Source organism: Myotis nattereri (genome assembly GCF_964212035.1).
Source record: "Myotis nattereri genome assembly, chromosome: 4".
Lineage (NCBI taxonomy): Eukaryota > Metazoa > Chordata > Mammalia > Chiroptera > Vespertilionidae > Myotis > Myotis nattereri.
This window is the reverse complement of record NC_138079.1, coordinates 54,321,820-54,349,815: the sequence shown is the minus strand read 5'-3', so window position 1 is coordinate 54,349,815 and position 27,996 is coordinate 54,321,820. Positions and strand designations below refer to the sequence as shown.

At 37.0% G+C, this 27,996-nt stretch overlaps 1 protein-coding gene across 1 annotated transcript; it reads right to left on the bottom strand.

The window, feature by feature from the left end:
- Position 1: 1 nt before the first annotated feature.
- On the bottom strand, positions 2-27,958 carry ARSK (arylsulfatase family member K). The gene is made up of 8 exons (XM_081089611.1): positions 27,725-27,958; positions 25,303-25,432; positions 20,351-20,510; positions 9,837-10,119; positions 7,625-7,796; positions 4,000-4,224; positions 2,537-2,761; positions 2-454 (listed from the first exon to the last, which is right to left on the bottom strand). Exons 1-8 carry the CDS (start codon positions 27,860-27,862, stop codon positions 147-149), a joined length of 1,641 nt encoding a protein of 546 aa, XP_080945737.1. The 5' UTR covers positions 27,863-27,958; the 3' UTR covers positions 2-146.
- Between the last annotated feature and the right edge of the window lie 38 nt (positions 27,959-27,996).

Sequence of the window (27,996 nt, the reverse complement as noted above, 5' to 3'; positions counted from 1 at the left end):
ATAATTCTATAATGATTTTTTATTTAAAATAATATACATTCTTTACAAGTAAAAATACCTATAATGAAAGTTTACATTTAAAACTAACATGTAAAACACATAATTAATCACTATCTTTTAACATATTTCTATATAGCTCCAGAACATTATTTTCTTATTTTTGTTGAGATATTTTTTGGAGGAGTGTGGGTTTTAAGCCACTGATCAATTGCACTTTCATACTTTCTCGGTTCTTTCAGCCAGTCTTGATGCCACCTAAGATTTGCTATAACATTTGAATAGTTTTGCCCTATACTTTGTTTCCACTTGATAAACTGCTCTTTATTATATTGGTGGACAGAAGCAGAAACTTTAGGGTAGTTTATAATGGAACGAAGCTTCTGATCCAAAGAATAAGTAATTTCTGGAAACTTTGTAGCAATATTTGTTAGTTCATCTGGATCTGAGGTAATATCTGAAAGAAAAAAATTAAATACCTGTCAAAAGAATTACCTGAAACAAGAACATTTTTTAGAATGCCATTACTCTGTGACAGATGATGTTTTAGAATTTATTTTTATTTTCTGTTCCTCTTAGTATATATAGTACAATTATGGCCAGTATAAGTGGTAAATAATATACCAAAAGTTAAACACCTCTCTGAATGTTTGTTCAAATTATCTTCCTACCATTGTCCCACTATCCCATGTTTTTCTTATCCATCCTTTGATGGCATAAACAGCAAATCCTTATCACTAGTGAGCTGGCTTAGCTCTAATTCTTCCAGACTTTGATGCCTTGCTTACTTTGACAGGCCGAGAAAAAAAAATAGTATGCTTTTATTGTCCCATATCAATAACACAAACTAAAGAATTATTTTGAGTTAATAATTTTGACATTTGTAACAAGGAAGGAAATGTAGGGAGAAATGAATATTAATAATGGCATTTGCAAATAGTATATGCAAAAAGGAGGCAAGGGATAAATAAAACCTTAATTCTAATAATGCTGCTTTAAAATTAATTCACAAAATAGTGAAGCTAGGAGGCATTTTGCAGGATTATGCTATCATCTAGTAGTGTTGTAAAGCTCTCTAAGATACCAGTGGGGTCCCTCAGCCTGGCCTGTGCCCTCTTGAAATCCAGGACCCCTTGGGGGGTGTCAGACTGCCAGTTGGTAGTGCTGCCACGGAGGCGGGAGAGGCTCATGCAACCACAGCTGCGCTCGTGAGCCCGGCATCTGGCACCCATCGGTTAGCTGTGTGATGCTCCTGCTGTTGGAGCGCACTGACCACCAGGGGGCAGCTCCTGCATTGAGCATCTGCCCCTGGTGGTCAGTGTGTCATAGCAACCGGTCAACCAGTCAAACGGTCGACCAGTCACTTAGGCTTTTATATATATAGACTAGGGGCCCGGTGCACGAAATTCATGCACTGGGTGTGTGTGGGGGGGGTAGTGTCCCTCAGCCCAGCCTGTCCCTTGCCCAGGCCTGAGGCCTCCGGCAGAGGTGTCAGGCCTGGGCAGGGGATCCCCAGCTCCCCGCAGTTGCAGGCTCCGCCCCTGCCCAGGCCTAACGCCTCTGGCCGAGGCATTAGGCCTGGGCAGGGGACTCCCAGCTCCCCGCGATCTCCCGCTCTGCCCCTGCCCAGCTCCCCGCGATCTCCCGCTCTGCCCCTGCCCAGGCCTAACGCCTCTGGCCAAGGCATTAGGCCTGGGCAGGGGACTCGCAGCTCCCTGTGATCTCCCGCTCTGCCCCTGCCCAGGCCTAATGCCTCTGGCCTAGGCGTCTGGCCCGGGCAGCGGGGACCCGCAGCTGCAGCAGCCCCGCGATGGTGGGCTCCGCTTTAGGCCCAGGCAAGGGACCCCTAGCTCCCAGGACTGCCAGCTTCGACCGTGCCCAGCTCCCATCGCTGGCTCCAACCCTACTTCCTGCTATCACTGGCCAGGGCGGCAAAGGCGCCTGATTCTCCGATCATGGCTGGGGGGCAGGGCAAAGGCGGCCCCAGGGTTTCCGATCACTGTCAGTGGCAGGGGGCTTCTTCCTGCTTTCCCTTCCGCCTCCCTGCATTGTGTCTACATATGCAAATTAGCCGCCATCTTTGTTGGCAGTTAACTGCCATCTTAGTTGGCAGTTAATTTGCATATAGCCCTGATTAGCCAATGAAAAGGGTAGCGCCGTATGCCAATTACCATTTTTCTCTTTTATTAGTGTAGATAGGTAATAATCCTCTAGAACAGCTGAAAGCATGGTATAATGAGAGGGTGTTAACTACTGACTGGGAAAGATAACCATGAGTATCAGAAGACACCTTGATCAGAGAAAAACAGTGGTTTCGATCTTGAGTCTCAGATCAAAAGCTTTAGGGCACTAGCTCTGGAATACAGATGGTGATTTGCAAAGGATCTGCACCTCTCATGGGAAATCTTTTGTAGACTGTCCCATCATGAGAAGCAGCAGATATTCATGTAACAATAATTACTGGATCTGTTAGGCAACACTATGTAGGTCAGCTCATCACACATCATACTACACTTATGAAATATATGAACAAATTTACCGAATAGTTGAGGAGATACTGAAGCACCATCAGAGTAGGCTATATACTTCCACTGGTTAGTTCGAAGCATGTAGGTGGACGCATTCACATTGCATCCATGGAATTCACTCAGAATCCAGGGTGGATGTAGGCTTTTAAATTTATGTTCATTCTCAAACATTTCTGATGATAATGGCAACAAAGAGTATCCACTTATGTTCTGAGGCAAAGGAATCCCAGCAATGTCTATAACACAAATAATACAATCTTTTAAAATAACTCATTTTTTATCAGTTGGACATTCATTAATGACATCACTAAAGGTCACAGAGGCTGTATATGTATTTTATAAGTATTTTGCCTGCATCCAAGTGCTTATTCCAATAACCATGCCTGGGCATGTTAACTACTTTGAATCTTAGTTTCCTCATTTGTAAAGGGAATAATAATAATACCTGCATTTCATAGGCTTATTTTAGGTTTCAATATGATAATTTATATAAAATTCAGAGACCAGTACCTGGCACACAGGAAACCCCTAACAAATATTAATTTATATCATCAGTCCTTTATTTCTGAATGATTAAATAATCACAGTTGTTTCTCACATTTGTTCCATGAGATACTAATAACACCTATATAAGAAGGGGTTTATTAGTCACACATGTTTGCAAACAATGGTTAAAATTACATAGGTGAATTTACTGTAAATGTAAATTTATTGCTGATACATATCATAAACCTTCAGAGGTGGCATATAGTATTCCATGTGTCCCAAAGTTATTTGATGACAAAACTTTTTTTACCCCCAAGTAGTACCTTGAGAAATAGTATTTTGCAGAACATATGTTGATAAATCCCAGATTATACTGATTTGAGGAAAACTAATTTATTTTTTTCCTCATCAAATATAGGCATATAAACAATAGCACAAAAATGTCTAACTTAAAAAGAGGTAGTAAAAAGAGAGGTATTTATAATATAACATAATGTAAAAATTGCTTCTAAGGTGTCTTTTTAAAATTCAAACTATCTTTTTCCTATAGAAAAATTATTAATTATGGCCAGGTACTCAGGATAGTTCCAAAATGAGTCTGTAGTTGCCCTCTCCACCTTTTTTCTGGTTTCAATGTTCTGTGTTTTTAGGTCTAATTAAATACTTCTAATAAAACATAGAAAGTAATAAGTAGTATATCTGTATTGCTAGAAATTAAACAATCGTATCTATGAAATTATGAACCTGAATATCTTAAGTGGCTTATTTGATAGTCATATCCTGATTGTGAATCTCTGGAAGGAAAAATGACTACAAGGGAGTAAAGGCCAAAGGAACCTGAGGAATATTATCCTCATATTTCAGATATGGATTGACTCACAGAGGAGTTGCTCAAGATTATAAACAAGTCAGCAGGGCCTCTGACTACTTTGCTTACTCATGCTCCAGCATTATTACAAATAAATATTTATCGACTTACATTACTTACCAAGCATAGTAGGGTAAATATCCACAAGAGAAACCACATCTGGTATTTGTAGGTTGGCCTCAATTCCCGGTCCCATTATCAAGAGTGGAACATGGGCACTAGCTTCGTACATACTCATTTTATAAAACTGACGATGTTCCATGGCCAGCTCTCCATGGTCTGAGGTGTATATGACAATAGTTTTCTCAAGAAGATTTAACTGGCGAAGAGCCAAAATAATTTCACCTACAATATAATCAAGATAAATCTTAATTAGTTAATGCTTTATTCTATCATAATAAGCTCATCACAACTCTAGTAAGAGTTTGTCAGGATGCTACTTAACATCTGAATATTATCTACTGCTCCTAAGTAATACTGTTTCATGTGCCTGTTCCTCAGTGGACAGACGAGAGAGGAAGGAGAAAATATAATACCTATAGTATAGTTTCTTTATTTGAAGATCACACTGGCATGCTTTTTATGTCTCTACTAGAGGCCTGATGCATGAAGTTTGTGTAAGGGTGGGCCCTCGCAGCCGCCCTGGCTGCTGCCTCGGCCCTCGAAGCCCCGGCTTTGTCCAGAAGGTCATATGGACAGTCGTTCTGCTGTTCGGTCTAATTAGCATATTAGCTCTTTATTATATAGGATTAGAGAATAGGGGGAAATTTTTCCCTTTAGTGACTGTAATGAAAAAAAGACAGGTCTGGATATCAGCACTCTATATATGTCAAATAGTGAAAGAATTGATATCACACTGACCCATAATTACTCCCCAATGGGAGGAGGTAAGAGGGGTCAGAACTCCTCTTCCCTGCAACCCTTTTCCTAAATCCCCAATCTCCAGATCGTGCCCATGAAGGTGGTGGAGGGTTACGGAATTCCATTGTTGAAGAAGGACTGAAGTAGTATAGATAGTATATGAATGTGATGTAGCATATTCTTGGAAGGGGAATACCTGGACAGTAACATTCTCTGACCAGTCCCTGTTTCTTAGTGTCCTGAAACTTCCTCCTCATTATAATTAAGAATTACAGCAAGGCACAGTCCAGAGAGAGGAGTCATCCCTATTCTGGCAGTTCCTTTATCTGGGATACAGGGTTCTCTGTTTTATTTTTAAACACACACACACACACACACACACACACACACACACACACACACCAAAAACAATCACAGGTGATTCAGAGGTCCAGTCAGAACTGAGACCAGGGCTCCATGGAGTTATTTACAGAGTTCAGACAATCAGGATCTTTTATCTGGACAACTGTAATTTAACTGATCTTGCTTGCACTCCTGCTTCCTTTCCACAGTATTCCTTGTACCATTCTGGTGGATAGCTTTCTAAAATATCTGATCATGTCACACCCAGTTTATACCTTTTCCACAGTGTTCTATTGTTTAATTCTTTAGTACAACACACAAAGCCCCTGTCCACCCTCCAAGCTCAGTCCCCTCAGCTTCCCCTAACACCTGTAACTTTCACAACCCTCCCAACTTAGAATTCCCTGAACTAATAATAGTTTAGACTTTCTTGCCTCTGGACATATTCTGCCTTCTATTATTGAATGCCTTTTCTTCCACCATCTACTTGCTAAATTGCCATTCTTCCTTTCTGACCCAGCTCAAGCCTTTCCCCCCTGGTGAAGCAGTCCCCACTCCCCCAGGTAGAGTGAATCACTCTGTCCTCCAAGACTACAAATATAAAAAAGTAGTACCTTACTGTAGTTACAACAATATATTATCATTGCTGGTAAATGTTTACTGAGTTCTTACCATGTGGCAGGCACTATGGTTGCAAAGCTAGGCACTTAAAAATACAACGTTGAATAAGACTGAATGTCCCTGCCTTCATGAAGCTCATATTCTTCAAGGGAAATGGACAGTAGACAAGTAAATCAACAAAATAATTAAAAGTTATGATGTAAGCAAACAAGAGTAAGTAGGATGATGGGGCTGGTATACTAACTTAGAGTGGTTGGGAAGATATCCCTGAGCTGCCAGCTAAAGACTGACAATAGCTGTCAGCTATGTAAAAAGCAAAGGGAAGGCATCCCAGGGAGAGGGAACAGTGAATATAAGGCCCTCGGGTAGAGTACATGCCTAAAGGGTTTTTAATTAATACATGACTGTTTTTATAATATTCAACTTAATACTCCCAGTGCCCAACAGTGCCTGATTACTAGGGGTCACTAAATGTTTGTTGAACAAGCATTGTGAACAGTAATACCATAAATACTCTTTGGTAACAAAATCAGTTAGAGATTTAACAAGGATACAATATATTTCATAACCTTTGTAACTTGAAGTGAGCTGCTGCCTTTTTTTTTTTTTTGCCTGAAGAGACTTCAAGAGTTGTATTCCCACACTCCCTGCAGCAACATTACATCCTATTTCACTTTAGTAGACATGGAAGAATGGATAGCAGCAAACATTCAAAAGAGATTTCCAAGGTGCAAATGGGTGACTATCACTAACATCAGAAATTATATAGATATAATTCAACATTTGTGTGGATTTAAGGATTAAAGAAACTGACTCAAAATCTTGTATTTTAGAGTAAGCAATTGGAAGGTCCTTTAGACTCTTAATACTAATTATAAATGATTTATCCATATGGCTGTTTTGCTTTCTGTTTTATACTTTTTAAAATTTTCCCAATAAACGCTTTTTAAGAAACAGCCATTCACTTGTTCACACCTCAAGTTTACTTTGTACAGAAAAGGTGCTACCCATACTTCACTAATGCAATTACATTCTACTCCAATGTGCAGCAGAATAAATGATACTGTATTGTGAAAAGAACTTGTTATAAAAAGGTGTATTTTTTTTTTAAACCAGGGTTTCTCCACATGAACTGGAAACCGCCATAACTCTACAAGTGAGTAGGCAAAACACTTTCTTGACAATCACCTTATAGAGACAGGTTTGGTTTTGATCTGAATTAGAGAAGGAACTTCAAACTGATTCTGTACCAGAATACACTTGGGGAAGCTGCCTTGGCCTTTAGGTAAGTTTGCTCTGAGGGGCCTGGGAGAACGGATTTGTTCTGCAGCTATCAGTCTGGGCAAAGTCACAAGATGCTACAACTACACTGTCTAAGCTCCTACAACCTACGCTGCCTTACAATGACCTGTCACACGTGTATCTGTGTCTGGCTGAATATGGGCAAACTGCAGAAATGTTTAGGGTTTGGTTCCAGATCAGCACAATAAAACGAGTATCACAATAAAGTTGTAATCTTTTTGATGGTGGAGGGTCTTCCCTTTAATTTGTAAAAATGTTATCTGTGAAGCACAATAAAAAGAGGTATGCCTGTACTGATTACTGATTAAAGCTGGTAAAAGGTTTTGTTTCAAGCAGATTGTATAGCCTTCTATGACCTTTTCTTTGCATATGAAAAAATCTAAGCATTTATTAATTTATAAATAATTAAAATAGAAAAGGCTTTTATTCTACTATTAATAATGCAAATTATCCAATTTTTATATGTGAGTCTTATAATCCTAAGTTTGAAATATCTAAGCAACTGATATAAGAAATCATCTCAGGATATTCATTCAAGTCACCAACTAGCATAATCATGGTTTGTTGGCAAAATATTATACTTTTTTTTCATGTAATTGCTAATTATTATACCACCTACCAAGCATGGCATCTGTCTCAGCACACATAGCATAATAAAATGCTCTAATATTCTTAATTTCTCTTTCTGTAAACTTTCCAGTGCAGTTTTTTGTGTAAGAAGAGTAATAATCTATAGGGTGCATTTCTGACAGAGGCGACCACTTTGGGATTTTGATGGCATCATAAGACACCTAAAAAGGGGAGAAAAACAAAGTAGTAATGTTCCTCTCATCCACCAAGTATGTGTGGTGAACTAGACATACATACTTTAATTATTCAGGATAATAGAAAAGAATGATTATGAATCATGTACTGAAAATAGTAAAACAAATAAATTAGAAACAAATTGTCAATATTCCCACTAATAATAAAACAGATATATTAATATCTATATATAGTGAGATGAAAATTATTTTAAAAATTATACATGTCAATGAAAATGACATGAGCTATATTAGACAGTATTCTATTACAGAAAAAGGGTCTGAGAACTTTAAGATAGTTGTATAATCACTTCAAATTTCAGATTAACACCCTAAGATTGTAGACTTCTTTTCTCTAATAGTTCACTAGTAAAAATGGCAGTATCTAGTGAGATAGCAAAATATCTGATAAACAAATACAACTTTTTCATATATATAAATGCTTACAGTTTTGGTGAAAATGATTAAGATTTAAGTCATATATTTAAGTAACTTAAAAAAATTCAAATATCTACTTACTATTTATTTAAAAGTTATTTGACTCATTTCATTAGGCTAGTACTAACTCCAGACGACTTTTTTTTAAAGATGGAGCCAGTTAGAACTTTTTAAGAAGACATGATGTATTTGCAACTTGGACAGTATTTCCTTTAAAATAGGGTGCACTAAATAGTGTTTCTGATTAGAGTTGCTTAAGCAACTTAAATTCGATTTAAGAAGACATGTTTCAAAACACAGACAGTCCTCCCTCTGCAGGGTTCAGATATACACAGATTGCAGTTACCACAGTTTAGTGAGACACCAGTCTCCCAATAACGGGATTCAAATTTTAGTTACTATAGATATTAACTGTGAATCAGTGCATACAGTACAAACCTTCAGTCATGTGCTGCTAGCTACTTAGTCTACAAATCACTATATGAATGAAAGATGTGTATCAGGGACTAATCAGACCATTTCTTTCAAAGCCTGTCACTGACTGATCACTGCACGTCTTTTATCCACACACACAGACAGCACACTGTGCAGTTGTGCTGCCTCCCTGCCTCTTAGTGAGAAATCCATGGGACAGTGCATAGAAATGGATAATCAAAAGAGGGAGTTGGTTAACAAAGATGAATGTACAATAAATTAATAAAAAGTGGTACCACTGGAAGTCATAGAAGAAATAGCTGGCGTGGGAAGGCTGACACTGCTAGACAGGCAGTCCGAGGAACTCAGTGAACACACACTCATTGATGTAAATGAGGAAGGTCCTTGCAAAGAAAGGACAAACGTCCTAGCGGTAGTGACAGTGGCAAAAATCGTCACAGGAAAGGAACTCTCAGAAATAGATCACAGCATTGAAAGAGCAAAGGGGAAGATGTTGGAAGGCAATCCAAATTTAGTTATGAATCTGACAATATGCCACGATATAGAGAAGATGTTTGCTCGTATCTAAATTATACAATGAGAAGGCAAGCACTGTTCAAACTACTCTTGATATGTTTGTTTTTTTTTAACAAAAAGGCAAACACTTTAATTCTCAATGTTTCTAGTTACAATGCATTGAATAAATATTGATTTCACTGTTTTTCATTTCCCTATACATTTTTAACCCCAAATAAGAGAGTTTTAAATGTTTTGACAAATGAGTTGAGTCCTAGAAAAAATGGTCACTCTCCCAGTTGATTATGAAGATCTCTTTGAGCAGTTTCATCTGGCAGGGTCATTTTTTTCGATCCTGAACTGTGCACAGTGAATATTGCCTGCACTTAGAGAACATCTTTCAGTTTCTCTTTTAATAGACATATTATGTGCAAATGTATTCAATTCAGCAGTAGGTTTCTAAGTTTTAACACTTATCTTATTTCTATAAAATTGCCCCTTCAGCTTTTGTCAACCAGCTATTGGTCAATATGATTTAATGAGAATACTCAATATTTAAGTTTTTCTTTAAAAGTGATAATAAAAGAAACTGTGCGTAAATACCAGTGACATACAGATAGAATGTTAACTTCTAGTTTTGAGCACACGTAGTGTACTTACTTTCTTAAGCCAATAAAGAGATGTGTGAAATGTTGACGATCCAAAATTCTCTCCTGAAGATGGTGAAGGATAAGGGTGTGGTAAATTTAATCCCAAATATAGGACAAATGGTTGAGTGTGATTAACTGCTGCGTTTCTTAACCAGCTTACTGCTGTGTCTGTAGTCTTCCAGTCCCCTTCCATCACTCTTACTTTAGTCTTGTTAGGGATAAGATTAACCATAGGTCTGCCTTCTTGTCTGAGTAAAAAAGGGACATCCCTTGTCCATGCCTCCACACGATTGCTGGGGAGTCAAAAAGACAGGTATGCTGTAAGGTATGTATAAAGCTTTAAAAACTAAGCATAAACATAAGAAAGCAACATGGAAAATGATTTTCTTTTTTTTTTTTAACTTGACAAAGGAAACTTTGGTTTAACATTTGAAATTGAATCAACATATTTCACCTTATTAACAAAAAAAGGAGATACAATACCCATCCATGCATGGGAAAACTGCTACAAAGTAAGAGTAAAAGAACCCTTTCTTAACCAGATAAAAATATCTCTAAAAAGCTTAGAGCAAATGTTACACTTGATATTTGTTGAAATCTTTTCTCTGAGATTGGGCATGGCATGAAAAACAATTTTTAGACTCAGTCTTGTAAATGTTCAGATTAATAGATCTCACTAATAAAGTTATTGAGCATTACAAATTCAAAAACCAAGAAAAAAAAAGAATAAGATATTCATTCATCTATGTGTTCTTTAAAACTTAGCTTATTTAGAAAGGTTACTTTTTTTATAATAAGATATTTAGTAAAATAAAAGATGTTTTGGATTCCTATAACTTTTTAATTTTCTAGCATTTTGTCTTTTTGTTGTTGTTAGAAGGAGATAGAGAGTATTTCTAGCCAAAGCTACTATAATTTTCTCCTGCCACTAAATCTTTATATTTTTAAAATCCTACCTCCCAGGTGTACCTTATGTGTTTATGAAGTTTAATGTTTTAAATTGTTTCTAGCTTTATCCTTCTCATTATAAGAACAATTTTAACTATGATCTAAGCTGTCTAAACTAATAGTGATACAAATTTCTTATCCATTTGAAACTAAATATACTTTTATTAGCTGATATAAAAGATAAATGATTCAATCAATTCAATTTTTCTAAATATTTAGTCTGTTTTATCTAACTACTTGGAAAGCTAAGTAGCAATAGTTACTACTACTTGCTCTCAATACATGTGTAAGAATACTTAGCTGGCATAATTGTTTAGGAAGCAGTCATGGACATTTCTAAGAAGCTTGTTTTTATAAGTTTCGATTGAGGCAAGCCCCTGTGAAGTAACCTATCCATTAAGAGAATAGTTTTTAAAAAGTCAGATAACAATGTAGAACCAAAGAATATTTTATATCAAAACATAAACCCCCATATTAGGGGAATTTCAAACTACTTAAAATGACTGATGGCCCATAGATGAGCTAAAATAGAACTGTTATCTGCCTTTTGAAGACAAGAAATGTAAGCAGCCACAATAAAAATATAATTTTTTAGCAGGTATGCAATATATTTTGATAAATATAATGAAAAGTAGGATTCTGGTGGAATTATATCTAACAGTTTCTAATCAACTCTATCTAGCATATAGAAAGCCCTAAATAGTAAATTCTATAAAATTTATCATAACTATGAAAATAATATAGCATTGGTTTCTCAGTAAGTCGTTCTGCCATTCAGTCACTGGGCTTTTATTATATAGGATAATATTTTTATAATATCAATATACTTTATAATATTATTATACTTAACACATTATACATTAGTTATACATTAATTATACTGATTATATATTTTGTTATATATTTGTTATAAATATTTATGCAATTACATAATGCAAAATACTATATAATAACAGCAAATACATTTTAAGCAAAAAGTTTTATTTTGCATGAGTGTGGTGGTGGGTATGGAGGGATTTAATGGACTTAGGTTGTGAACTCCAACCTAGCCATTTCTAGTCTTCTAGTGAATTCATGACTATGGGAGCATCAATATTTATAACTTCAAATTCTGACATGATTATAGCCCTTAACAGAAATGTTTACTGCAGGTTAGGCTTACTTAAACAAAGGCAGCCTTTTTTATTCATGTCAAGAAAAATTTGTGGAATGCTTACCATGTGCCTAAATTCTGTAAGAGTTCTAGGCAGGAGTTTGAGGTGACTTCTTAACTACCAAAACGATATTACCACCTTGTATCTACTCAGGCATAAAACCCTTCTAACACTATACTTTTTTTTAAAAAAGGGCCTTATTCTACCTTGTGGAAAAAGCAACTGTGATAAAATAGTTTGGCTATGACTAACTCTAATGGTTTACTAGTAAATCTATTCACTACTTTTATATCAAAAAAGGGGAAGATTTCTTTTATACTCTCAATTTAACATACAACTGGAACAACTCTAACATTTAAGATTTTTGTAAGTTTTTGTTTTTTAATATCATACAGAAAATATAACCGGGACAAAATTCCATCAAATCTGAAAGATAAAGCAGGTAGATTGTTCCCCAGTAAATCTGTCATTAAGAATTTGCCAAGACGTCACTGCATAAGACATGTCACCATGTCTATAGCTCTTGGTAAAGGGGGACCCAAATGACCGCATTGTATTGTGTAGGATTGAACTCCTCTGTCCTGTCAACTGGTTGGGGGTGGGCACTCACCTAAGGACCACATCCTTAGGTCCTTCACCTGGTCAGCAATTTTGATGGGCTCTGGGATGAAATATGAGTTGGGCCTATCATTCTTATTTACAAAATTTGAATTTGGGAAGCAAAGTCCGGCAACTGGCAATTATCCATGAGTTGAGTAAAAGTCACAACAAAGGAGATAGAGCTTGAATAAAAAAGGGTCATGCAGGTCAACGTTATGGTAGGAAATGATGTAAGTGAGAAAAGACTAAGAGCCAATGAGAGAAACAAGTTATAAATCATGACTAATATGAAATAATACTGAACTCATACACTTTACAAAGTATACTTTACAATCATATACTTTATAAAGTGTTCCCCCTGATATTGCCAGTACCCACCTGGCACCACACATAGTTATTATAATACTAGAGGCCTGTTACACGAAGAGATTCGTGCAATAGGCATTCTCTTCCCCTGGCTGCCGGCACTGGTTTTCCTCCCGCACCCAGGACCCAGGCCTTCGCTCCTCCGGCCGGAGTCTTTAGTCTTTGCTGCTCCGGCTGGAGCCTTCAGTCTTCACTTTGCCGCTTCGTCCCTACATATGCAAATTAACTGCCATCTTTGTTGGATTAATTTGCATACTCTCCGGATTGGCTGGTGAGCGTAGCGGAGGGACGGTCAATTTACATGTTTGTCTATTATTAGGTAAGATTATTGACTGTATTCCCTATGCTGTACTTTACATGCCCATGACTATTTTGTAACTGCCAATCTGCACTTCTCAATCCCTTCACTTTTTTCACCCAGTCCCCTTACCACCCTCCCCTCTGGCAATCATCAGTGTGTTCTCCGTATCTATGAGTCTGTTTCTATTTTGCTTGTTCATTTATATTGTTCTTTGAATACCACATAGGTGAAGTCATAAGGTATTTGTCTGTCTCTGACTTATTTCACTTAGCTTAATATCCTCTAGGCCCACCCATATTGTCACAAATGGTTTTTTTTTTAATGTTTTATGTATTTACTAGAGGCATGTTGCACGAAGAGATTCCCCTTCCCTTGGCTGCTGGCACCGGTTTGCCTTTGGCACCCAGGACCCAGGCCTTCGCTCTGGCTGGGCTCCAGCTGGAGCCGGCCCCAGGACCATCAGGCTTCGCTCCGCCGCTTGGGGCCTATGTATGCAAATTAACCGCCATCTCTGTTGGGCTAATTTGCATACTCTCCTGATTGCCTGGTTAGTGTGGCAAAGGTATAGTCAATTTACATGTTTGTCTATTATTAGGTAAGATTAATCTTGTTTTTAATATAACTTATTTGTAAGTTCATATACAAATGGTAAGTTTTAATTATTTTTGGGCATATATTAAATTACCATATTTTATTTTATTTATTTATTTTTATTGATTAAAGTATTACATATGTGTCCTTATCCCCACTATGTCCCCCCACTCCCCTAACTCATGCCCTCACCCCTGGTGTCTGTGTCCATTGGTTAGGCTTATATGCATACATACAAGTCCTTTGGTTGATCTCTTCCCCTTACCCCCACCCTCCCCTACCTTCCCTCTGAGGTTTGACGGTCTGATCGATGCTTCTCTGTCTCTGGATCTGTTTTTGTTCATCAGTTTATGTTCTTCATTATATTCCACAAATGAGTGAGATCATGCAATATTTATCTTTCTCTGACTGGCTTATTTCGCTTAGCATAATGCTCTCTAGTTCCATCCATGCTGTGGCAAATGATAAGAATTCCTTCTTTTTTACTGCAGTGTAATATTCCATTGTGTAGATGTACCACAACTATTTTATCCACTCATCTATTGATGGGCACTGGGGTTGCTTTCATAGTTTGGCTATTGTAAATGCTGCATTGAACATACGGGTGCATATATTCTTTCAGGTTAGTGTTTTGGGTTTCTTTGGATATATACCCAGAAATGGAATTGCTGGGTCATAAGGCAGTTCCATTTTTTAATTTTTTTGAGAAATTTCAGTACTGTTTTCCATAGGGGCTGCATTAATCTGCATTCTCACCAAGAGTGCATGGGGATTGAAGTGGAAATTAAAAAAAAAATTTACCCAGAACTGCTAGAAAAAAATCAATTTACAGAAATAGCAGTCCAACTAAAAATAGAGAAAGTGCTAATTTGGGGGAGATCCAAGCAACTTTGTGTAAATATTCTGAGACAGTTTTGCTGTCATAATGGTCCATTTCTTCTGAGGCCTGACACCTTAAGTAACTTTATTCTACTACTATAAATACTGTTGGCATTTTCTCCAGAGAAAAAGGGCACTTTTAAGAGTCTATACAAGGTTACAGGGGAAGGGTTTGGATTTATAAAAGGCATCTTTCAAAGATTGAAAAACCTGGGTTCTGATTGGAGCTTTCATATACAAAAAAAGTACTGGGTAAAATAATGAGAATTATAAGGAAAAAAATTTAGTTAGATGGGGTTTTATATGATCTCAGACTAAAGTATGTATATTACAGGAATTTCAATTTGAAGATATGTTTTCCAAGTAAAGAGACCTTAAATTTTCAACAATTTAAACTTAAGGGTCTTTCATAAGCTGAATGTCCAACCAATATTAAGCTTTCTCATTTTGGTCTTCATTAACTGTAACTAAAATTTTACAGAGCTAAATAATATCTATCATGATTTTATAGGAATTGAAACCTCTTTAAGGTTTAATTACAAAATTTAAATTGTCTTGTCCCTGAAACAGTCACATTCAGGTTTATTTTCAGGCCGATCCTAAAAAATACAAAAAATTCACATTCCACCCTTCAGTATCTTCCAACTGGTAAACCCAGATATCTCTCTACAGTCATGGGAGGTTACTTTTAGTCAATTTTTAAAAGAATTTATTCAATCCCTATAATCTTCCTTCCTCTATATCTCCTTCTGCAATAGTTATTTTAAAAGTTAATTAGGAAATCTAGAAAAAAACAGATTAGCCAGAAGGAAATTTAATATCCTCAAATGGCTAACACTGGTAAAAGTAGGAGATAAACTCCATTATGGGCAGCTAAACATCATAAATTAAACTTTAGTAATTAAATGGAAAAAAAATCCAAGAATTGGAATGAGTTTGTAGGCACAGAACTATCACTCGTGCTACAGGAACCTGAGTAGGAGTCATGGTAGACAGCAATCTGAAGACAGCCCCAGAAGCTGCTTCTGCCAAGAATTTGCTAGTCATCAGAAGGGAGTTCTGGAATAACAAAACTAAACAAAACCAACAGCAGGCTCTTCCACTCATAAAATATCATGCTGAGATTGCACCCAGAATTATGCAAGCTGTTCTAGATACTGAATATCAATAAAGATAATAAGGTGTGTAGGTGGGTGGGAAGAGGGTCTAAAAGAGCTTCTAAAATGACCAAAGGAATGGATGTCTTTCTCCACTGTAAGGGAAAGAATAAAATTAAATCATCCTCAATATGGACAAAACTGACCTAAAGTTATAGATGATATCAGATTATAAAATAATAGTGGATATGGTTAGGTAAACACAGACTTATTCCCTAGCCTGCAGAGTTCTGAGGACCGAGAGAGGGCCCTGTGGTTGCTGTTCTTGACTTCTCTCCCTCTCCTCTTGTTCTCTTCGGTTTTATTTACAAAGCCTGTGATCCTGTTGGTCTGCGGGCCTGACAGGGATAGGAAGAGTGTTGTTAGCAGCCTATGATTTGATTCCTTTTGCTAGAAGCTCTCGCTTAAGAGTTTTTCCAAAGCCATCCTCTCACTCTGCAAGTAGGTCTTTTATTTTTTCATTTGTTTGAGGGGATTAAAATCGCCTCTTGTGAATTTGTGTGAGGAAAACATAAGCTATATGAATTGAGAACATATATAATTACAATGATGGTAAGATGAAATAAAAAAGAATTGGATTTTAGGTTTTAAACTTTTAGCTAGGAATGATAAGACAGTAGCTTGTTTAAATTCTCTTCTAATGCCACAAGAATGTAACTTCCATGAGGGTGGAGATTTTTGTGTTTTGATTACTACTATATTCCCATCATCTAAAAATAGTGTCTGGTACATAGTAGGTGGTTCAATAAATATATTAGCAGAAACCTTGATCTACTTGTCGGCCATATGACTGTGTGGGTACATACAGTACCCATGTAAGTAGAGTCCTGATTATTTATTTCAATTTCCTAAGCTCTGGTGGGAGAGTGAGCACAATGAAAATATGCTGCAACCTATTATTATTCTAAAAACCATCTCTGACCTCTGAAATACCAACTTTTCCTTTTTCTAATTTTAGAATTTCACATGAGAAAGACCTTAGGAAAATTAAGGATACTTAAAATATTAAAAAACTGAAAAACAGGATATATTCCATTAGTTGAAGATATATACAAAACAGTAATAATGGACGGGTGCTATGATCCTGGGTTAAATAGAACATCAATGCTAATCAAGTATTAAGCCATAGGTAGACAATGTAACTTTATTCCATTTACTCATTCAACAAACATTTAATTGTGTGCCTATAATGCACTAGCACTACTGGCGATGGGAATAAAGCAATGAAAAGGCAGGGTCCTTGCCTCCTCCAAGCATTATTATCACAAGAAGAATAACATTCAGATCATATTTTAACCATTTCACACAGAATTATGATAACAGGGAGTTCAAGTCCAGATTCTTTTTATTATTGGATTGATTGAAGGAACAAAGAGGAAGAATTTCAAATAAGATAAAATGAATAGTTGCATTTTACTTTGGATTAGCCTTATTTTATAAAAAGGAGTATTTTAAAGATAAATTTGTGAAACAATAAAATAACAGCAATGTAATGAACTTTAGAAAAAGAAAAAGTTATGTAAGTATTAAACTACAATTCTGGTTAAGCCATTTCTATAACAACACTATTTTACCTTGATTAAATGCTTACTTTGTGCCAGGAACTGTTTTGTATTATCTCATTTAATTTTTAAATATAATCTTATTAATTCCTTTTAAAATGGCAGTTATCCAATGAGGTGGGTATTATTAGTTCCAGTTACAGATAAGAACACCAACACTTAGAGAAGTCAAGTAACTTAAGGCCACAAGGAGGATAGGCAGGCAGCTGGGCATCTAACAGTTCTGACAGATTCAAAGCCTATACTCCTCCCACCACACTTACCTCCCTTCCCACCCTTTCTTTCTGCTGTGCTAGCCAGGCAGAGTAGGGGAAGAGCATTTTGCACGGAAGAACTATCTTGTCAACTGTCCAGAGGTAGTCAAACGAATTTTAAAGGATTAAAGGAAGACCAAATACACACTGAGGGAGAAAGTGAGTGGTTCTAAATGAGACTGGAGGTAGGCAGGGGCTAGGTTATTGTAGGGTCTTATAAACAATGTTGTGGATTTGGGATTTTAGCCAACCTGCCAAGATAAAAACCATTGAAAAATTTTAAGCAGGCAAGTCATTTGATCAAATGTATATTTTAAAAAGATCACTCTGACTGCCTTATAGAAAATTAGTCAGAAGAAAAGTTGGAAGGCCATTTCAGTAGTTTAGGCAAGAGATGATAGTACTTGGTGGAGATAATGAGAAGTGAATAAACTGGAGAAATATTTAAGAAGTAGAGCTGACAATATTTGGTGATGGATTAGAAGACAGTGGTGGGGAAAAGGAATCAGGATTACTTCTGGGATTCCAGTCTTGATATCTTGTAGATTTTGGGAGACAGAGAAGGAAAGAAATTTAACATTAACCAGAGAGCAAGATTAATACAGTTAAGTCCTCCCTTAACATCATTGATGGTTTCTGTGACTTTAGTGAAATGACATAAAACAAAACCAGTTTTACCACTGGCCAATTGATACAAAAAAGCATTATGTTCCTATGGCATCTCATCAACATCATGATGAAATGAGGAGTTTAACAAAAGGACATTATTGGAAGACCTGCTCTACTTAGTCCTTCTAGATTATTTTAGTATCTGTTTACCCAAAAGTCATTGTATTAGTTTCCTTGGGCTGCTCTAACAAACTACTACAAATGGCGTAGATTAAGACAACAGAAATTTATTCCCTCCCAGTTCTGGAGGCTAGAAATTCTGCAGCACACCAAAAAATACATTATTTGTCCAACTGACAAAAAGTAGGTACACTTTTGATTCATTCACACCAGATGGCTATTGTTGGGTTGGCTGTTGTCATTTCTTAAAATTTGATAATCTAAGGGAGAACAGGCCAGTGCCCATGAGTAAGTAGTCAAGTATTGCATGCTTTAAAAATTCTTGCAGCATACCAGTGTGCCTGTTGAGAACCGTAGCTCATAGGTTCTAGGAAAGAATATCCCCTTGCTTCTTCCTAGCCCCTGGTAACTCTTGGCAAGCTTTAGCATTCTTTGGCTTGTGATCTTTTAGCATTCTTTGAGTTTAGATGCGATCACTTCCAAATATGTCTCTTGTCTCCGCACCGTCTTCTCTGTGTGTGTCCTTCCCTCTTCTGATAGGACTAGGATTCACTCTAAATCCAGGATGATTTCACCTCCAATTGAATCTACAAACTGGATCTGTTTCCACATAAGGTCACATTCTGAAACTTCAGGTGGATGTGAATTTTTGGGGAACACTATTTATCTCATGACATGTTCTATTACTTTTATTGAATATATTTCTCTGGCTCTTATTGTAGTCATTAGCATCATCCTCATCACGACTATATTTACCATAGCCCTCAATTAGCACCTGTTAGGCAAGAGGTACTGCTCTGAGGTCTTAACATAAATTTGTGCCAGGAGTCACAGTGTTGGGAGACCCGAAGATTACACCTAAGTTCACTAGGAGGACTCATGGGGCCAGCAAAGAGTTTTACTCACTTATGATTTATTACAGCAAAAGGACACAATGCAATAGCAGCAAAGGGAAAATATGCTTAGGGTAATTCCACAGGAAACAAGGTATAAGTTGCCAAGTGGAGTCACAAAGGACACACCTAATTCATCCAGCATCTGTTTACGACAATATGTGTAAAGTGTTGTCTATCGGAAAGCTCATTAGAGACTTAATACCCAAGTTGTCATTGTGGCTGATTATGTAGACACCCTCTGCCGAGAACATACCAAAACTGCAGACTCCCAGAGCGAAATCAGTGTTCAGAATGAACCACATTGTACAAACACTCTAGGTACACAGTAATTCATTTGATCAGTTAGGGAATATAGAACACTCCTGAAATTCAAGTTTCCAGATGTCAGCCAAAGGCCAACTTTGAAAGCAGGTCTTTCTAAGGTTACAAGTTTCGGACCTACTGTGTTAGCTCTTTTCTGCATATATTATTTCATTTTATCCTTACAACAAAGAAATTAAAGTTCCTGAGCTTAGATAATGTTTCCAAGATTATACTACCACAGGTTAGTAGTAGACAGAGAAACTAGAATTCAAAAGTAGTTAATCTGTTTCTAGATCTCTACTATTATCAACCAGGCTTGACTACCTGGTTTTGAGAACTTAGTAAAATGAAAGAAAAAAAAAAGGAAGTTATAATAGACTCACATTAGAATGAACTCACAAAAACAAGTAGCAAGAAAACTGTAAAGTAATTAATAAAGTAGCCATTATATAACAAAATTTCAGTAAAAATAAACCATGGGCTAAACAAATTAATAGATATCTTAATGACCTTTAATATTTAAGAAAAAATTATCAGCATATTAGCAAATTTAATATTTTAGGAAGATTAAAGAAAGCTAATGTTTTAACCAATTAACACAATTGAGGGATTAAGAGATTTAATTTTACCTTATTAGAGAAATTTTTAAAAAGTCAAAAAGGGTACATTTTTGTGATCTAGCAGAGAAAAGCCTATGAGGACTATTTTTTGTTTTATTTTTTACCTAATGGAATGATGTCCTGAAGTATAGTCCAGCTTTCCAAATTTTTGTGTTTGGTAACCGTGCTTCTCCATGATATCCATCCATGTTGTATAATTTGGATCTAGGCCCTTAAAGTTATTCCAAGATTCTGTTAAGTGAGTGAAGAGGCCACTCCACATTGCTGGAGGGAAAAGAAGAAATAGAGATCAGTGTAAGCTTAAAAAATTGTGTTAACTATTAAGACAATTACTGCAAGAGAGAATAGAGTCTACTAGTTTAGAGCGCGTGCTCTGGAATAAAACATATCTGCATTAGATGCTTCACCTAACATTTCTGATTACCTCGGAAACTCTGCAAGGAGTTACTATTTCCATTTTACAGGTGAGTCTCTAATGCTTATAGTTTAAGTTGCTTAAGGTAAATACAGCTGGAATTAAATATAAGGCCTGTCTGATTCTAGAGTCATCTTTCAATCACAAAATAATCACTAAGTAGTTCATGATTAATTATCTCATTTTCTACAACTATTTATTCAATAAATCCTTCTTCAAATATTAACAGACCTAAAGAGAAAAACAGACAGCAATACAATCGTACTAGGGTACTGCAATACCCCACTTTCAACAACAGATAGAAAATCAGTAAGGAAACACTGGACTTAAACTACCTGTAATACCAGATACACTTAACAGACATTTAAAGAACATTCCACTCAAAAGCAACAGAAAAAATATATTCTTCTCAAGTACACATGGAACATTTCAGGATAGATCATATCTGAGGCTACAAAACAAGTCTTAATATATTTAAGAAGATTGAAATCATATCAAGCAATTTTCTGACTACAATAAAGAAAACTGGAAAATTCATAAATATGTGGAAATTAAGCAACATGCTACTGAACAACCAATGGGTCAAAGAAAACATCAAAAGAGAAGTCAAAATATATCTTTAAACAATTGAAATGAAAATACAACATTCCAAAATTAATGGGATGCATAAAAAGTAGTTCTACTAGTATGAAGGAATTTCATAATGATGAACATTTTTTTAAAAAATATATTTTATTGATTTTTTTACAGAGAGGAAGGGAGAGAGATAGAGAGTTAGAAACATCGATGAGAGAGAAACATCGATCAGCTGCCTCCTGCACATCTCCTACTGGGGATGTGCCCGCAACCCAGGTACATGCTCTTGACCGGAATCAAACCCAGGACCTTTCAGTCCGCAGGCCGACGCTCTATCCACTGAGCCAAACCGGTTTCGGCCATAATGATGAACATTAAGAAAAAAGAAAGAGCTCAAATAAACAATAACTGTATATCTTTAAGAACTAGAAAAAAAAAAAAAAAGCCCAAAGTTAGTAAGAGAAAGGAATAACAAAGATCAGAGTTGAAATAAATGAAATACAGACTGGAAAGACTGATAAAACTAAGAGTTGGTTTTTAAAAAGACAAACAAAATAAACCTTAGCTAGACTTTCCTAGAAAAAGAAAGGACTGAAATAAATACTATTAGAAATTAAAGGTAGATGTTACATCTGATACCACACAAATACAAAGGATTATAAGAGACTACAATGAAGTTATATGCCAAGAAATTTGATAACCTAGAAGAAATGGAAAAATTCCTAGAAACATACAACCAAACAATACTGAATCATGAAGAAATAGAAAATCTGAACAGCCCAATTATGAGTAATGAAATTGACTCAGTAATAAAAAACCTCACAACAAAGAAAAGTCCAGGAACAAAACTTAAAAAGAGAATACCAGTCATTTTCAAACTCTTCAAAAAAAAAAAAAAAGAGGGAACACTTCCAAACTCATTTTACGAGGCCAGCATTACCCTTGTACTAAAACCATACAAGAACAATACAAAAAAATATTACAGGCCAATATCCCTGATGAACAGAGATGCAAAAATTCTCAACAAAATATTAGCAAACTGAATTCAACAGTACATTAAAAGGATCATACACCATGATCAACTGGACTTTATTCCAGGAATATAAAGATGGTTTAAAATCCACAAATCAATGGATTGTCAGAAAGAAAAATTAAGAAAAAAATACCATTTATAATTGCATCAAAAAGAATAAAATACCTAGAAATAAATTTAACCAAGGAGGTGAAAGATATGTACATTAAAAACTGCAAAATATGGTTTAAAGAAATTGAAGAAGACACAAATAAATGGAAAGATAATATGTGCTCATGGACTGAAAGAAATATTCTTATAATGCCCACACTATCTGAAACAATCTACAGATTCAATGCAATACCTATCAAAACTTCAATGGCATTTTTCACAGAAATAGAATAAACCAGTGGTTCTCAACCTATGGGTCGCGACCCCTTTGGGGGTCGAACGACCCTTTCACAGGGGTCGCCTAAGACCATCGGAAAACACATATATAATTACATTTTGTTTTTGTGATTAATCACTATGCTTTAATTATGTTCAATTTGTAATAATGAAAATACATCCTGCATATCAGATATTTACATTATGATTCATAACAGTAGCAAAATTACAGTTATGAAGTAGCAACGAAAATAATTTATGGTTGGGGGTCACCACAACATGAGGAACTGTATTAAAGGGCCGCGGCATTAGGAAGGTTGAGAACCACTGGAATAAACAGTTCTGAAATTTGTATGCAACCATATAAGACCCCGAATAGCCACAGCAATCTTGAGAAAGAAGAACAAAGTTAGAGGCATTACACTTCCTGATTTCAAACTATATTACAAATCTATAATCATCAAACTAGTATGTTATTGTTATGGAACAGACACATAGATCAATGAAACAGAATAGAGAGCCCAGAAATAAACCCATGCATATTTCATCAATTAATTTATGACAAAGGAGCCAAAAATATACAATGGGGAAGGGCTAGTCTTTTCAATAAATGGTGTTGGGGAAAGTGAACCTTTATCTTACACCATACACAAAAATCAACTCAAAATGGATTAAACACATGGACATAAAGCCTGAAACTATGAAATTTCTAGAAAACATAGTAGGTAAGGTCCTTGACACTGATCTTGACAGTAAGTTTTTGGATTTGACACCAAAAGCAAAGGCAAGAAAAGCTGAAATAAATAAATGGGACTATATAAAATTAAAAGCTTCTGTTCAGCAAAGAAAACCATCAATAAAATGAAAAGGCAACCCAGGATTGGGAAAAATTATTTTTAAATCATCTGTTGAATAGGGGTCAATATTCAAAAAATATAAAGAACTCATACAACTCAATAGCAAAAAACAAGAAACAAACAAAAAAACACACTGATTACAAAATGGGCAGAGGATCTGAATAAACATTTTTCTATTGAAAACTTAGAAATGGCCAACAGGTACATGAAAACATTTTCAATATTACTAATCATGATGGAAATGCAAATCAAAACTACAATGAGATATTACCTTGTGCCTGTTAGAATGGTTACTATCAAAAGACAAGAGATAACAAGTATTGGCTAGGATATGGAGAAAAGAATACCCAGAAAACCCTCATGCATGGAGATGGGAATCTAAATTGGTGAAACCCCTATGGAAAACTGAGGAAGTTACTATGGAGGTTCCTAAAAAAATTACACCAGAAAAATCATATAATCAATCCAACAACTCCACTTCTGGGTATACATCTGGAGCAAATTAAGTCACTAGCTCAGAGAAATACCTGCACCCCCACGATCACTGCATTATTTTCAATAGCCAAGACAGAAACAACCTAAGTGCCCATCAAGAGATGAATAAAATCAATGTGATATCTATCTATCTATCTATCTATCTATCTATCTATCATCTATCTATCTATCTATCTATCTATCTATCTATCTAATATTCAGCTATAAAAGATCAGGAAATCCTGCCTTTTTGCGACAATGGATGCACCTTGAGGGCATTATAGTAAATGAAGTAAGTTAGGTAAAGTACTGAATACTGTACCATCTCACATATATGTGGAATCTAAAAAGAACCAAATTCAACTGCCTATGGTTGCCAGAAGTGGGTGTTGAGGATGGTGGGGGAGGAGGGGTGCGGGGGAGAGGAGTGAAAACATGTAAATTTTTAGTTAAATATGTTCTGGATATGTAAAAAAGTAACAACACTGTTTTTTAACATATCTGGCCCTTCATCATTGAAATGTAATTTATAATATAGTTCAGGATTCCTTTAATCATTGGTGATTATATAGTTGATAGTACTGAAAATGTAGGCAAAGAAACTTGTGACTCAAATCGCAGAGAATATCATGCTGGGAACTTACAGTCAAAAACAAATTGTTGAATGCTATTTATGAGTTCCAAAGCAACCAATCATGTATTAGAATGAGGAAAACAACCGTCAGAGAAGAGACAAAAGATATAGTATAAGAATGGCAGTGTTTTCCCCATTTCCCAGTTATTCATGGCTTAATGTCACAGAAACAAGTTTTGCCATTAAAATCATACCTATTTGTTAAGTTACTATAATAAAATGATTAGATTGGGATAGAAGTGAATTGAGCCTGAAGAGATGTAATCTGAAATAACATGGAAAACTTCAGATAAACCTGATTTATGACAAGTTCTAACTACTTTATGGTATACTCTGAAGTCCCCACCCAACTCCTTGTACTCTTACTGAAAAACTTCCTTGGAAATATAACTCTTCCAAGAAATATGAATATTTCCTCATTTGCTTGGTCAAAAGATTCTTAGTCACTCAATCATTAAGAAATGAAATAGTAACACATGAACTAAACACCCTTTTAAATGATAAAAATTCCTATTCTGGAAAAATAAATTAGAAAATCTAACCCCAATACCCAATACATACCTTAAAACCCAAAACACTTAAAATGTTTTTATTAAATGCCAAATATTACTTGCTATACTACTTTTGGGAATAATTTTAAATTGTAAAATCATTTTCAGTGTCGGGCCACTTTCTTCCATTAATATTAAGCATGTTCATACCTGCACGTGATGGGCAGCAGATTGGAGAATTTGTGTAGGCATTCAGAAAGGAAGTGCCATGTGCTTTCATGAAGTTGATAAAAGGAAGTTTCACTACCTGACTTCCTGGATAAAATGTTAGCCTTCCATCCTGGAATGAAGAAATGTAATTAACAACGATCGCATCACGAAACAAGAAAATTGTTTCCTTTAATTTTAACCTTAAAACTTATAAACATCAAAGGACTTCAATATGACCCTAAAATCCTCAACAGCTAAAAACAAGTATAGAAGGGTTATCAGTATCTGGCTCAAAATCCAGAGAATTTAATGCAGTGGTCCACTTAGATTCATTAGACTATAGTAAATAAATTAAAGGACTTTCTGAAAAAGCTCTTTTGGAGGATGATGGACTGATTGAACCAGTATTTACTGAGTATTTACTGTGTGCCAGGGACTATGAAAGATCAGGAGATACAATCTGGAGATAAAACAGAATCCCTGGTGCCTTTCAAGTTTAATCTGGTGGGGGAGGCTAAAGTATACTGGAAAATAAAATATGAATAATTACAAATTGTGGTATGTGCTTTGAAAAAAAAACCCGAGACACAGAATAACAAGGGAGACCTCCTCCAGATAGAGTGGACAGGGAAGGTTTTTCTGGGAAGTATGAGACCTAAATAATGAGAAGGACCCAGCCATCAATGGAAGTTTCTGGGTATGTTGTGATGCACCACCCATATTTCCTTTTAGAATCAGAAGACTGCCTCTGCTAAAGAGTTTCCTTGCCCAAGACCATGCCCCACCCTGGGAGCAGCCCCTAACTAATGGCCATCCAACATGCGGGTACACAGGCCTGGCGCCTCCCCCGACGGGAATTAGCTCTGAGGTATCATACTAGTGTGAGAACTACCCATACAGTCAACCCAGGCCTCCATATCTACAGCAAAAAGACCCAACTTTGCTCTGCACAATCCTGCGTCCTTCCTTTCCCTCTGATCTCAAGAGCACTCTCTTACATGTTACTCTCCAATACTGCCAGTTCCGTAAGTTTAGGTAACCATAAAGATTACTTTAGTAATATTCTCAAGTCCGATGGGCATATCCAGATTATGTAACTTTAATCATCATGGGTCAGTCCAGGAGAAAGGCCATACAACAATGGTGATGAAAAGCACTCTAGCCCAGCCGGGTGTAGCTCAGCGGTTGAGCATCGACCCAGGAACCAAGAGGTCACGGGTTCGATTCCTGGTCAGGGCATATGCCCAGGTTTCAGGCTTGATCCCCAGTGGGGAGCATGCAGGAGGCAGCCAATCAATGATTCTCTCTCATCATTGATGTTTCTCTCTCTCTTTCCCTCTCCCTTCCTCTCTGACATCAATAAAAATATATTTAAAAAAAGGAAAAAAAAGAAAAGCACTCTAGTACCAGACAAGCTTAACACCAACTCTCTATGTAACCACACTAACTCCCAGGGATAATGAACAAATGTCATAATTAGTAACCAAACATCTGTCCAGGCATTGGTTTTAAAATCATGGAATAATACTAAGTATCAGGTAATATTGATAGTAACATTCTGTTGATTGATGGCTTGGGGAAAGTTTCAAAAACTGTTCAAGTTTAGGATTCCACAACACTCACACAATTTCCCTGGAATATCATCAGGGAGTGAATCAAAGTATATCAGCTAATGAATTTAAATCAGCACTAACAGGATTATCAGATACCTGGGCAAAAAACAACAACAAAAAACAACACGTTCATTTTCTTCAATTCTCACGCAAACACAAATTCCTGCAAACTTGCGGTGAATTGGGAAATGACCGCTGGAAAACTAACAAGCTTTTGTGGAGATGCAGAATGTTATTTTCTCTACTATTAAATCAAACGGGTTATAGACTGATCGTTCATTAATAGTGGTAAAATGAAAAATAATAAATAGTGGTAAAATAATTTAATGAATCGAGGCTAGCAATAAAAAAATCAAAAGGTTTGCAAAGACGCTATCAGAGCACATGTTATTCACTAAAGCATTGTTTTATATGTATTATATGCATATCTATGTGGTGTGCTGTACGTGTGTGTATACGGGGCCTCAAGAGAAAATGCACTTTTTACTTTTCATCAGGGTAAAAAGTTTGCAAGTTTCAGATTCTGCTCCCCAAAGCCTGAAGCACAAGAAAGGCTGTGGGCGGGTAGCGGATCCCCGCCCTCCCCCGCCCCGCCCCCGCCGCCCCGCCCTCCCCCGCCGCCCCGCCGCCCCGCCGCCCCGCCGCCCCGCCCCCAGCCCCCCGTCCCCCGCCGCCCCGCCCTCCCCCGCCCCGCCCCGCCGCCCCCAGTCCCCTGCCCCCCGCCGCCCCGCCCCGCCGCCCCCAGCCCCCTGCCCCCCGCCGCCCCGCCCTCCCCCGCCCCGCCCCCTGCCGCCCCTCTCGGTACTTACAAAGGAGTCGCTCACCACTAGCACCACGTTAGGCGCATCGGGCCGCTCCTGAGCAGCTCCCCGCTCCTCCCCGTTAGTCCCGGGAGCTGGTGCTGCCAGCGCGGAGGCTGCGACCACCGACACGCACAGCAGCAGCATCGCAGAGAGAAGTTGGGAGTCCAGCCCCCGGGCGCCGGGCCCGCTTCCTCCCGCAGGGAAGAGGTGGGCGGGGATCGCAGTTTGGTTTCCTCCCTGCGCTGCAGCCGCAAAACTACAACTCCCATCGGGGTCAG

Bases quoted from the DNA above. Each gene is read 5' to 3' on its own strand.
- ARSK (XM_081089611.1), bottom strand. From the start codon at position 27,862: ATGCTGCTGCTGTGCGTGTCGGTGGTCGCAGCCTCCGCGCTGGCAGCA. The intron at 25,433-27,724 runs GTAAGTACCGAG...TCTTCATTCCAG, and splicing joins TAGTGGTGAGCGACTCCTTT to GATGGAAGGCTAACATTTTA. The intron at 10,120-20,350 runs GTAAAAAATAAA...TTGACTCCCCAG, and splicing joins TCAGGACATCATTCCATTAG to CAATCGTGTGGAGGCATGGA.